Here is a 14,135-nt window from a genome sequence, read left to right as displayed (position 1 = left end):
ATGCACTGAAAGCAATCCTGAACGTCTTCAGAAAAAAAATCATTGAAACCTTGTTCATCGACGCAACCATGGACAGGAGTCGCTCGCGTACCCGATTCAAAACTTCACTAACACACAGTCCACCTTAAGACGGCACTTTTATGTGTATGATTTCCTGAAAATGTTTGAACCAATAGTGAGCAACGACTCGTAGGCTCGGCGAGATCCACTCTGTTACAGGCGCACTGATTGGTCGCAGTGGCCCTGAAACTAGATCTCGAGTACAGTTTGTTTGGGGGCAGTAGAGAGTGACAGCTCAAAAAAATAGAAAGGAAGAAGGAAAATTTGCTCTGATCACGCCATTACTATCCGCTGTGGAACAGGAAACTTTCCAAAACTTTTAACCTTCCAGAAGTCCTGAATGTGACTCTGTATCGAGAAGGGTCGTTTCTGAATCCTTGGATATGACAGTCTTGCGCTGAGAGGGGATCCGCATGTCAACCAACTCCATTTCTTTTGGGAGGTTATTTTCTCGGCATTTATTTTAGCGTGCTTCGGAAGTCGCCAGCAAGGAGGAGACGGAGCTTGGTGGATAGCTACATTTCAAGTCTTTATACTAGAGAGAGGAATGATGTTGGGGAATGTTGGAATATATGCGGCGAAGAAACGTAAGAAGCCCGTACAGAAAATGTAAGTTTGCGACGAGAAGCGATGGCTTTAACGTTACGTTCCTACAACTTTGTATTTATTTGGTATGTAGCTAGATGCCCACCTTACAGTACTTGTGAAAGGTGTAAAGGTGTAACTATAGGTGTTATACAGTTTGAAGTAAAGTCATTTCACCAAGTGCATGAAAAGACGACTCTGGACTGCTAAAGGGTTATTTATTTTAAAGAGAATCTACATGACAGTGCATTTTGAGCATGGAAGTCTCCATATTGTGTTTACTTTATTTGAAACAACACCGGACTTCACGTAATTTCAAACATGACTCAGTTATTGCGAAAAACTTTATATACATACTGATCAGACTGAAATAGGCTGGTTATAATTATAACTACTTGCGCTTTGTAACGCACAATTGTAATTGGCTAATTTGCTACCCATAGAGAATTTAATTCCTATTTCATAACCTTTATACGACCAAATGAACACAAAGTAAAATCATCAGTTAATGACTTGTAATGGTACGAAATAATGAATTAATAAAATAAACAGTAAAATAAGTGTAAGTATTGATAAAGCACCAGTCTGCATATTTTCATATTTGGTGGCTGTACATGTGGCTGTATCATGCGGCTATATTATGATTCGATTTCATTTTCATAGAGTGCGCTATAATTTCCAGACTTGTAAAACATGAAAAGATTAATACATTAATATTCGCAGGTTTGTATTGCTGTAGTTATTCTGCGCGTATTTCGCATTCATATATCTGAAAACGTGTTCCTGAGCGCTTTCTCCGGTTTGCAGGGTTACCTTAAGAGTCAGTCTTGGTGTATAGTTTTGGTCTGGCATGGAAATAGTACTCTTGCATTAATCATAATCAAGTCGCGAGCTGGCGGTGCTCTCACGCGATGCTTACAGGAGGGAGGGGGGAGGCGGGGGGTGCTGGCCCCAGCTATGTTATTGTAATCTGATATACGGTTTCTTCTCATTATGAGAACACACTTTTTTTTTTTTTTTAACTTTCTTTCTTTCCTTTTTTTCAAGTTATCATGTTTGTAAGTCACGCAATCAAGTTACACAACTGTGGACGTAAAAGCAACAGAATTTTGATTATGGTTTTTGCTGTAGGTTGGGGGGTGCTGTACATTTTTAAAATAGTTTTTTTCTTCTTCTTTAAGAAATTCCACACATGCAAAATGCAAGTTCTTGTCAATCCATGCATCTGCATTGTTGGAAGGACATTTTTGTTGCATCCGTTAACATGGGACGGACTTGTTGTTATTACTACCGTAGTTAATATTTAATTTACGTTTTGTAACAAACACACAAATGACATCGTCATTTGTTTTAACTGTATTATTGTACTAATGTTATCCCCAATACAATTTTTAAAAAAATTAATATAGCGAAACGCCTGTACTGAAATACTAATAGCGCTTGTGAGAGTCAGCGAGTTCGAAATCTGAAACGCGTGCAGCTTGCCAACGTGGTATAAACATGTGTTACCAAGTTATTTAAATGTTTGTTTCAAGTTCAAGTTTCAAGACGAGTGGTTAATAATATGGTTTGCACCACTGGGATACCATTTGATTCATAGGTGTAGGTATTCGTCCACGCATGAAGAGTATCGAAAAAGGTGTACAAACAACTAGAGCTGGAAACGGTTTTGTACAGAAAACTGCATAAATCCATGTGTAATGGAGCATTTCTGCATGCGTTTCAAGGTCACGGTCCAGTCTCACATGGGACTCAAGCATAAGAGTTGAACAGTATGTCTAGAACTGTCAATCGGGGCGTTCATTCTGACCGCTCTGTCCGTAACTTCCAGCGTCTTTTCCCTGCCTGTGCTTCATCACGAGTTCGGCAGCCACTGAAATTTATTTAAGTTGATCAGTAAGAATGGAAAAAAATGATAGTACTTTTTAAAATGCAATACTCAAGGTGATGTGCTGTGCACCTTAAATCATTTAGATTGAATTCTTCCTCTGTAGTTCACAACTGTCCCCTGACTTTCACTTGGCCTCTGCGCCTTAAATTCCTGGGAGCATTGTATCTTTTACTTGGAGAATGGGTGTGTTTTGGTCATTGATTTATTTATTTATTTTTTTAATGTCAAGGGTAGGTTAGGTCAAATAATGAAGGTTTTTTGGCCTGTGTATGCAACTACATGTCAGGGCAATGAAAATGATGATGTTTGCTGTGGGTTTATTTGTTGAGTAGAAAATGTGGGTATTTTGTCCTAAATTGAGTTGTTTTTACCATTGGTTGGCAGATGGAAAGGGGCGTGGCCATGCACCTCATTTCTGGAGCCATTTTATTTACACTCGGTGTACCTGCGAGCGTTATGTTTGTGCAACTATGTGCACCGAAGCACAGCAAAAGTAATGGCACTTAGTCAATGCGTGTTTATGTTTCTGACCCAGCCCACCCACCGTGCAGGGCATACCCTCACACCCCCCCACCAGTGTAAGAAAGGTTGACCCTTGTGCCTCTGCAGTTTTTAAACAGAATCTCCCTAAATACCAAAATAAACGGGGCCGTTCTCGATAACTTGTCTCGACACCACCAATGTTGACAAAGACATGGGGGTGGCTGGTGGAGAGTAAGGGTTTTGTACGGTGAGGTGTCTGCACGTCGCACAAAGGGCTCATTCACAGCAGGAATAAACGCAGTCGGTGCTGGATACTGCTGTGCCAGTGATTTCAACACCTTGCAATTCCAAAAACATGCAGATTTCATAGAGCATTAGTTGATCTCTTGTGTCTGTCTTACCCACACCCACACAGATACATTGATTTGGTATAGTTTAGGTATTGACTATGCATAACAAGTCCAGTAACCTTCGCTTTTTTGGGGGGGGTGGGGGGGTGGGGGGCGTAGAGATTGCAGGCTTATAACCTGACATCATATCTTGTTTGCTCATTTGCTTGTTTTTGAACAATTGGCCCATTCGGTGGCAAAGGTGGAAAAAAAATGTCCTTGTACTTAAAGTAAACCCTTGTACGAATGCCCCAATTCATTCATCACCTTCTGGGACAAAAGCAAAGGCTGACTTTCGGTCCAAGGAGTGGTGCTCTGAATGGAAGAGTAATGACCTTACCTGAGTCAAGCACAATGCACTCGCTGTCAGTCTACAATGACGGCATTGTAACCGAGGTCATGTTTTTGTCCTGCATTTCCCAGAGACTGACACAGACCTGCTCTTTCTGAGAACTTCTGAATGCACTCTGCTCACAGACACCAGGAGAAACACTAAGAGGTTGACAAAAAGCTCTTAGAGATGAGAAATATTGGTCATATTTTATATGGAGGCAATGCTACTATATATTTGCTTGAATCTCACCCTTATACAAAATGGCTTACATACACTGTAGCTAATGTATTACCTGTTGAAACTGGTCAGGCAATTCAGGTTCAAAGTTTAATTTGTGACCTTTGTAAATGTACTGAAGTTAAATAAGTAGCCTTAATGTGCACAGCATTTACCGATCCAAAGTAAACCAAACAAGGGTGAGGGGTTGGTTTGGTGTTAGGTTAGGGGTTATGGCTATGGCCATCCAGATGTGCACTTGGATTTATACCAAAACATGGCATTCCAAGTTAGAGACTGTTAAAATGTTATCTGTAGGTAATACCGAAGTAGTTATACAGTAGTTAAAATGTACAGCAATACATTGCCTACATGATATGAAATGAAATCCTTGTAAGCAGTGGCTTTGTTTTGTGATTGTTTCCAGACCTCGCTATGTGAAAATATGTCTTGATTATTTCCCAGTGCAATTTTGGTTTAGTGTGGGAAGGGAAGGCGGTGAGGTTTGGGGGGAGGTGGAGGGGGGATCTAAATGGGGGTGTTGGAAGGCATTGCCTTTTTGTGAATGGGAGCTTGAGTGTGTCTTCTCTGTAGGCCACTGTGCATGTGGGTGGTCTGCAGCGAGCCAGCCACTTCATCACTGGGCATTTCAAAACTCTCTGGGGCTTTTCTGAGTGGACGGCACAACACAATTTTGTGTTTGATTCGTACTGTCTGGGACTTTTGTTTTTCCTCTCTTTGGCGAGAAGCTGTTCAGGCAGCACCCATCACTAACAGGCGTGGCGGTGAGGTTTAGTGGTTGAGACACTTGGCTTGTAACTTGATGGTTGCAGGTTTAATGCCCAGATTTGTGACTGTACCCTTGAAGAATGCTTTCATAAATGCAGTAAAAAAAACAAAACTGTAATGACAGGAAAGACACTCTGAATAAGGGTCTCTGCCGAGTAAATAAGGGCACTATTGATTTATCGCCTATATTTACATTAGTGGCATTTTCCTGTTATGTTGTTCTTTATCTCCTTCAGACTCTCTGTCTCCCTCTATCAGTGTAATATCTGAGTTAATGGACATCTTTGTTAAACATTGTCAGTCTCTGGTCAATATTGAGGTATATTCTTCCTCCAGCCAATAAAAGCAGGACAACACAGCAGTTTGTCTATCTCTTATCACTCTTTGTGGCTCTTTGAATTTCATGATGTACCTCACTAGGAGGGTGAGGGTGTAATATAGCACAGTTTTTATACATGCACACCTGATGATCAAATTTAAGTGTGATGGATTTTGAAGTTTTGAAATGGTTTCATGGTTGAGCACACACCTAAATGACAAGGTAAGGAAATCAGTGTAGGTGATCCTGACTTATACCTCGCTTGTTCCGTAGGGCATAATCCCACACAGATTTATGCTATGGGAGGAAAATACCATGCCAAAGCTCTGTTGTGAAAATAAACAGCCTGGAATCCAAGCTGTGAAGTGACCTTGCTTTCACTTTTACACAATGGGATTCCTAGACGGGGAAACAATCCTCTGTGATGCTGAGTGGGCAGTTACACGTGCGGCCACCACTGAGGGCTGCCAGGAGGAAGCAAAAACAGTGCCACGATGTGTCCCGTCAACTTACCACCTTATGCCACGCACGGTGGAAACGGGCAGTGCTCCAGGTGGACTCCGCCATCTCCTGCTAGTCCGGCCCCCTGTAATGGCTCAGATTACAGCCCCGTGACTTGGCACCATCAGAACATGGTTGCTTTTACACCAAAAGCTCATTATGAACGATGGTGGTGGTGGTTGTGGTGGTGGTGATGGAGAGAGGAGGTATCTTTGGCTGCAGAGCGCAAGCATTAATAATGCAGTAAACCCCCCACCTCCCCACCCACTTACACACAAACACACAACCACACTCACACACACACGGGCGCTCAAAAAGGCAGACAGACAGACATAGCAGTGCCACCACTACTATCTTACACGTGTTGTTCCCATTAATTACAAAGTTGAGGATTAAACCAGGAAACTGTCCCAAAAAACTTAACACAGAGACTTCTCGCTGACAAGGAAAACAACTTCTCTGACTAGTTCATTCAGCCTCATGCAAATGGCTATCACCACGCAGTCAGCCTCGGTTTTAAGATAAACTATCGTGAGAGTGGTAGGTGTAAAATGTTGCACTCTCTGAGCCAATTGCAGTTTTATAGCGGGTTTGTTTTTTTTTTCTGTTCAATCAAAAACAGATGTTTATAAGCTCTGCAAGAGGTTATCCAGGGAGAGAGGGGGCTCTGTGCTGATTTGTATTGTAGGGGAATTTGAACAGTTGTAATGATGGTGGACAGTAGCTCTTTCAGGTGTGTGGGCCAGCCTAGACGATGTTGCCAAGCTAGCCAAGTTAGTCACTTTTCTAGATTTTATATAATTTGTTTGTGAGCATGTGATTCATTTAACACTACATGGGCATATTTTGTCCGTTAGGGAGTCGAGGAAAGCAACTATAAGTCTGCTGCAGCTAGGTTACATTATAACATATCTTTCCTGTATCACCTGTACTGAGTGGAAAAGGCCTTTTGAATGCTTTCACTTAGTAAGCTCACCTGCCTCAACTCACACCATTAATGGCTCAAAGTACTCTGCATTAGGACCACACTTTTGCAGCAACATTGTAGATATACATACAGTATTCAAAGGAAGCTGCTATTGTTATGTATTGTTAAGTATTTTACAAACTTCCATTTTCATTACCTTGGCTTGTTAGTTTTCCCCTTCCTCAAACTAATGAAGAGGCAAAATCATCCTTAAAACATCTGGACTGTTTCCTAAATTAACGTTACAGTGGGCTCTCACTCCAGTGTCTCTCACTCCAGCCCAGTGCAGCAACTTTTTTCCACATGTACTTATTTAGACTTAGGTACTTACTGCCTCGTCCTGCAATGAAGTATATGTGTGTGGAAAAGGCCAGAGAATGCCATTGTTACAACCCACTGTGTGTACTTATTATCAGTGTTGGTATCAAGCTGTGTTACTTTTGAGATGACTGATTGAGATGTGTGCTCATTTGTAAATTGCAGTTTGTATGAAGTGCGTTTTTTACAATTCCCTTTGCACTTAAGTTGTATCATAGCTAAATCCATTAATTATGGAAACCCCCCCGGATAAGGCCATCTATCCAAAAAAAGGTATTACATGAACCTAATAACATTAACCCTTTTTGGACTATGCTCTGAATTGTCCCTGTGGCTGACTTCCAGTGTATTGTTTTTTGCACTTCTGTCAAACAGTAAAAGTACTAATTTAAGAATTTTCGTAATTCTTGGTGTAAGGAGAGTACTCAGAGGGCATGATTTCTTGGCAGCATCAAATCAAGGTGAGGCTGCTTGGAAACTTTTACAACAACCATTCTATATTATGAATATCCATGAGGCAAAAGCCAAAGCTGTTAGAGAGTAGGACATCAAAGAAAGTTGGTGGCAAGCTTTAACAAGTATCAACCTAACACATAGTAAGTACCTATTTGTCATACTCACATACACAAAAACACAATTATACAAACACAAACACGTAAAGGCACACCCACACACACACACACACACACAGATATGTAGACACACATGTGTAGTCACAAAAGCATAATCATCACCACTTCACACACATGCTGCTTAACCTAATTTGAAAGTTTAGCATTAAAACAAGAACTTGTAACTTGGTTACTTCTATGAAATATTATCTTCAATAAGAACTTATGAAAGAGAACCATTAGGCCTACATATTGGTTTCCTGTCTCCTTTATCTTAACTAAGGTTTTCTGTGTGCTTGTGGTGTAAGAAACAATGAATTTTACCATCAATGGCTTGTGTTTCTGAGAGCTTGAAAGTCAGAAGTTGCATTACCACAAAGTAACCCTGTACCTCAAAACACTGTAAATCATGAAGAGCATTTTAAGCCCTTGACATGAAGTGTGTGTATCAGTGTAACTGGGTTTTCTTTCCAAGTGAGCTCAATCATTTATGTTTGGTTGAACTGTTAATTGCTGACCTACCTGATCTTAATTTTACATCTCTTGACAGTTCTCTGACAGCTGCTCTGCAAAATACAGGTTTAATTGAAAATGTTTGTAGTATTACAGAATTATGAAAACAAGGGCAGTTCCTGAATTCATTTCTTTCTCATTTGTTTCTTATTTGTTTAATATTGATTACTTTTCATTTCACTTGTAAGACTGACTTAAAATGCCAGCTGCCTTCAGACATTTGGGGCAGATACTAACAGAAGTAAGCTGTGAAAAAGTGTGTATTTCAAAGGATTGATAGGAGATAATTGACAAGGTCTGTTATGCCAAATTAATTCAAAAGCCATTTTAACCAAGAAAAAAAAGAAAGAAAAGCATGCTCTGTGGGTTCTCAGAAGGATTGCGAAACAGAGAAACAGAGCCTTCAAAATTCATAGGTGTTTATGAGCTGTGATATCTGAAGCTAGCAGCTGGCTTTTTTTTTTTTTTTTTTTTTAAAAACCGGATAGTTGTTTGTTTTGTTCTGTTCTTGTTCCCTCTCTGATGGTCATGCCATTATGCTGATCCCTGAGAAACTCCCTGGTTCAGGTTAGCCTTGGGAGTCTTGGTCCTGAATTTCAGTTCTGGGGGCCAGGCCTGGGCCATACCACTGCCCTGTACCCTAGGGAAAGCCAGTGGATACACACAGACTGGCTTTAATGGCTGTTTGATATGTAGCTGTGGGCCTACAGATGGAGGTGTATGTGAAAGCTGTAGACCACAATGGGTAGCCTCCTGATCTGGCCCAGAAATGCAGAAAGCTCATTTCAAGACATGAATTATTTAGTCTAGAGCATTTTTTTACTTGGAGTGTTTTTTATTATTATTTTCTCAGTTGCAAATGAGGAAGTGCATAGAGAATGCTCAACCAATTCACTTGGTTGATGACCAGGGACAGTACTTGTGCTCTTTAGCTGAAAATCTCTTTTTTCACTCACTTTTCTCTCTTCTCTCTCACTCGTCTATGCTGGTGTTCATGATTGATAGGAATCTCTTTGAGGTTGTCGTAGACTCTGAAATGAAAAATCCCAGGCAAAGAGGCAGCATGAAGGCTTTAAGACGTCTGAGGGCAGATAACAGATCCTCCTGCGTGTTCAAACTTGCAACAGGAAAAGAGCTCTGCTATTGGGTGTCATGTGGTTGCCATTTTTTCCTCAAAGCAAAAAAGAAGGGTTAGGTGATGGTAACCCCCACACTGACTTTTTTTAAATCTCAAAATGTCACAAAAATGGTCTCTTTAGCGGGATTGATTTCAAAGTTCTGTAAAATGAAATGAATGCAACCATCCCCACATACACACTGTTCATGGAACCCCATCAAAAACAAGGAGGGACTTAACATACACTAGTGGATCACAGGTCGGGTATGAATTTTAAGTCCAAAACTGTCCTGAGAAAAATATCTTGACCTGAACCTAAGCCCAGCAAGCTTTTTTGATTTTGTTGCCCTGCCTCACCTGAACCTGTAATAATTTAAAAAGGTTGTATATGGTCCTCTCTGATTATCACTGACAAATGTTACATGTTTTTATATAGGAAGAAAAGAGAACACCATAGAGGGAAAAAAACTGTCTGTGATTGAAGGTCCAATCCATCTTTCCTTTACCATTATTGTGAGGCTAGATAAGAAGCTCCAGTGATGACACTCATCTTTAGTGTCAGCCTTTTTTAGCTTTCAAAGTGACATTGTCACAAACAGAAGGAGAAAAAATTTGGGATGGCAGTATAGCATTGTGGTTAAAAAGCAGGACTTGAAACTGAAAGATTGCCGGTTCAGTTCCCTGCTGGTGTACCCTTGGGCAAGGTGCTTAACCCAGAATTGCTTCCATAAATATTCAGCTGTATAAATACATAACATTGTTTAAAAAAAAAAAACTGTAACTGATGTAAGTCGCTCTGGATAAGAGCATCTGCTAAAAGCCAATAATATAATGCATTGCAGTGGAATTCTAGGAAGCAATGCAGCTGAACTTTGTAGTCTATAAATTTGACCCTTTTTAATTCATGATTTCATGTAATTGCATAATTAATCTGACCCAACCAGTGTCAGGTCCAATTGGGATTGGGTCAGGTATGAGTATGTATACTGGAAGTCCGAATCTGTAGTGTAGACGTTTTCTGTATCTCTGCCTGAAGCATGTGGAACACAACTAATGACTGTGGTGCTTTATGACTTTTTTTTCTTCCAGAGTAGCACCATGACAGTATCTGTATACACAACTTAAACATGGTTAACAAGTCCGCCAGCAATGTTAAATTACAGTCAGTTTTGCATTTTAATTTTTTTGGCACTGGTCAAATGTGTATCATCAGTAATATTGCCTGCAGTGTTCTACCACCCATCTCGAGCAGACAAAACAATAGCCGGGATGCCTTCCTGCTCTGTAATCTGAGTGTGGTCTTTTTTCGTATAAGTCAAGGCTTCTTTGATTTAAGCCATATAAACAACGAGCATTCCTGAACGAATAAACGATGAGGTCAACCCCTGGGCGCGCCAAATATGACGCGGAGTGGAGCTTGAGGTGGAAAACGAAATGGGCTGAAAGCGGCCCTTTGTCCCCCTAGGCCTTTTTTGTGAGGTCAGTTTGATTTTATTTCTGGGAAAGTATAATTTGGGTCTAAAGTTCTGGCTTGGGTTACAGCCGAAATCCCCTGGGGCAACCCGGCAGATAGAATGGGAAGAGAGTTGGGTTACAGGCCCACTTTTGTTGCCCAAGGTTTCTCATGGAGGAAGTGGATGGGATTGTCAATTTAGAAGGTGTACAACTGTCAACAATGGCCGTTATGCATTCCATGCTTTTTTATTGTGGTTGTCGTGATGCGCATTTGGTAACAGGAAGGCATGTTGAAGTTCCTCCTCAAGTGTCGTGGGAGTTTTGTACACGATCAGGCACAGCATCACTCAGAGAACTCATACTGACTTTGCGCAGCTTCCTCATACAAGACTGCAGCAAGTCACCCAGCCAGCCCAGCCATATTATCATGTTTATATTGCTTATTTGCTTGGCAGATACTGCTATTTGGGGTGAATTACTTCCCCTCATTGGAAATAGTATGCATTTGTACCGTTGGATATGCTCTGGAGAAGTACCTTGATTGAGGGTGCAGCAACAGTGCACCTAGGAATCACACATTCTCAGTCAAGGTTATAAGTTCATTTACTTAGCTGCTATGCCACGTTATCATAGAGTGTATGTTTCTGAGCGTGAGTCATCCACGAGAAAGTGGCATCCATGTGACATCGTCTCTGAAAGACGTCTCTGACCTTCCTTCATATAGCCCTGGGCTGTGACCTATTTCTAACTCATATCTGCTTGCAAATGCAGTCTTTTCAGTGAAACAGGAAGGGCTGCTGGGTGTGTGACAAGTTTTGTATGTAAAAACACACACACCGTCAATTGTCTATTTAGAAAGTTTGGTAGGTTATTATTTTAATGTCCCACGTGATCGGTTTGAGTCGCTGAAATTGGATCAGACCTTTTGCAATTTGAATTGTGTCTAACTTAATTTTCCCTCACACGTCCGCTCTTGCTGACTGGGTGCCTTCGGCTCTTCTCTGAGTAAGGCATAACCATAGCTGTTGGGTTTTTAAAAGGCCTTTCCACATGCGCTGCAAGAAAAGGAAGTAAGTTTATTTTAATATTTTAGACAAACCAAATGTTTAAAGCCTTTGACAAAAGCAAGCTTCAAACAAAGTGCAGATAATCTATCAATCAGTCATTTACATATCTTTTAACCAAAGGTTCACCATAGAGTGCTTCACATTGTGTGTTGCATAGAAAAAATGCAAAGAAGGACACTTGGACATTAGTAAAGAATACAGAGACAAAGCAAAAGTGGCTGTGTTAAAAACAGTGGGACATTGCTGTTTGTGGACAAAGTGACGCCCCAATGCTTATGGCGTCATTTATAATATCATAAGGCAGACATCAAATAAAGCGCACATACAGTAATCAATGAGTCCGCCCTCACCTCCCCACAAGCTCAGCGCTCATCTCCCCACAAGCTCAGTGCTCACTGTGCGGGGCCTTGTGCTCTATGAGTGTTCAGTAGAGTGGCTCTCCTCAGTATGTGTCTGTGCTATGAGCGCCAGTGTCAGACGTGTCTATGCGGCCTTTGTAACCCGACACTCCGGGCAGCTGGAGCCACAGAGGCACCAGGTGTGCAGAGCAGCTGAAACGTCTCGCTGTGGTTACGGGGGCCTAAGGTCATCCAGCCCTGCACTGTGGAGGGGAGGAGAGACATTGGGGTTGGCTTAGATCACACCTCCGCTGACACTCAGTCAATGAAGCTGGCTGTCTGCTGCCTGCGTGCCCTTGTGCCTGCTTCACTTCAGGTGACCTTTGTGCACCCCATGTATCATTCGCTGTCGCCCTGATTTTTGTCAGCTTCAAATTCCATCTGAGCAGACCAAGATGAGGTGATGTGTTCCCAGCACAGCTAGCATAGGAGGTGGACCCTCCCACAGTCTGGCTGATATTAAAGGCTTCTCTGTAGGGTGTAGTTTTTTTTTATAAAATTTGGGAGATCATATGTGTAGATATTCTCCAAAAATGATTTCAGCATGCAAAAACGACAAGTTGCTCACAAATACTAAGTAGGTATGCAGTTGAAATTACTGATCAAAATGAAGCAAGGTTACACTAAGCAATCTGAAACGGGCTGCAGTCTAGACTAGCTATAAACATTTCATTGCCAAGTTAGTGTCAAGTCTTGATATTATAAACACATGAATCGTTGTTTTCAAAATTGTTCGGTGACATTATATTGCTCAGTTTTGAAATGTTTCGTAGGTAGAAAAGGGTACTTGTGAAATATGATTAATGCAAAGATTAATGCATAAGTTGGCAGGTGGCATACCTGCCATCCCTATGTATATCCTTATCCGTTTTACCCTTTTGGGTGGAATTCCCCTTGTACGGCTTATCAAGGAACGACTGAAATGAGAATGCTTTCAAGCATTACGTCACCACTCCTTTCCCCCTCCCACAGATTTCTAACCACTGGCCCAACAGCATGTCTCCCACAACAAGTACAACCTCCTCACCAAGTGTGCATTGTGGAAAGAAAAAACCCACGTGGTAAGTGACTAACGTGTCTGTGCTCTGTCTCTTCCTCTTCAACAGTCCCAAGCCCCCGCCTCCTGATGGAATCAAGTCCAACCCCTCCAAGCGTCACCGGGATCGGCTGAACAGCGAGCTGGATAAGCTGACCAGCCTGCTGCCCTTCTCGGAGGATGTGCGGGCGAGGCTGGACAAGCTGTCGGTGCTCCGCCTTAGCGTGGGATACCTGAAGGTCAAGAGCTTCTTCAATGGTCAGTCTCAACCTGTCCCAGTGGGTTTGGCAGTGCTTAGACAGAGAAGTTGAGTGAATGGAACTAAGAGGGCAGATCTTGTAGTTAAAAAAGGAATGTTGCATACGGTTAATGCTGTTTAACTGTGAAACGAGGACAAGCAAGACAGTGCTTACAAGCTTACACACCCCTGGCAAAGTGGATGCTGAAAAGTTGTGTTTGGAAGGAGAACAGGGTTCTGTTTATTCAAATACCTTTCTGCCTTTCAGAATGTAAAATTCCCCTCAGAAATATTTTTTTTGGAAATCTATCACTTGATGTTATTGCATGGTTAAGACACTGGGCCCCCCTTTGTTCACTGCACTTACACGTGCTGCCGTCCAAGAGGTGTACACTAAAACACAATTAATGGACACCTAGGCTATGAGGAAGAAGAATAAAACTCAGGGGAAGTGTTTGGTTGGACATACCAGGCAGTTATAAACCAGCTTTGGAAGGGCTATGCGCTTGGTGTATCTAAATAATCATTTTGAGAGAACAGCCCGAGGTGTATTCTTGGTTGTTTATTTCTTGGGGGGGGGTGGCCGGTATGAAAATGCATGCAGTGTTTGTGGTTTGGCAGGATGAGGTGTGGTGACTGCACGGTGAATGCCTGTCGTATTGTAATGCAAATCACCCCCTCCCCCCACCACCACCCTCAGCTCACGAACCAAGGGCGTGTCAAATTTTCCCCCACCTTGCGGCGGTTTGATTTGGGAATCACTGTATCAAAGCTGTTCACCGCACTCTGCCCTACACTTGTTTACATATTATCGCCTTAATGCATATTATAGCTTTAATGTTATGTAA

At 41.8% G+C, this 14,135-nt stretch overlaps 1 protein-coding gene across 1 annotated transcript in view; it reads left to right on the top strand.

The window, feature by feature from the left end:
- The first annotated feature begins 300 nt into the window (after positions 1-300).
- The window catches only part of ahr2 (aryl hydrocarbon receptor 2), a 68,171-nt gene continuing 54,336 nt past the window's right edge, over positions 301-14,135 (top strand). The window contains exons 1-2 of the mRNA XM_036544816.1: positions 301-669; positions 13,120-13,307. Of these exons, the coding sequence (XP_036400709.1) occupies positions 608-669; positions 13,120-13,307 (250 nt within the window). The 5' untranslated portion in view covers positions 301-607. The remainder of the gene's footprint in view (positions 670-13,119; positions 13,308-14,135) is intronic.

This window comes from Megalops cyprinoides, chromosome 14 (genome assembly GCF_013368585.1).
Source record: "Megalops cyprinoides isolate fMegCyp1 chromosome 14, fMegCyp1.pri, whole genome shotgun sequence".
Lineage (NCBI taxonomy): Eukaryota > Metazoa > Chordata > Actinopteri > Elopiformes > Megalopidae > Megalops > Megalops cyprinoides.
Note: the sequence above shows the minus strand (reverse complement) of the source record. Positions and strands in the feature narration are given on the sequence as shown.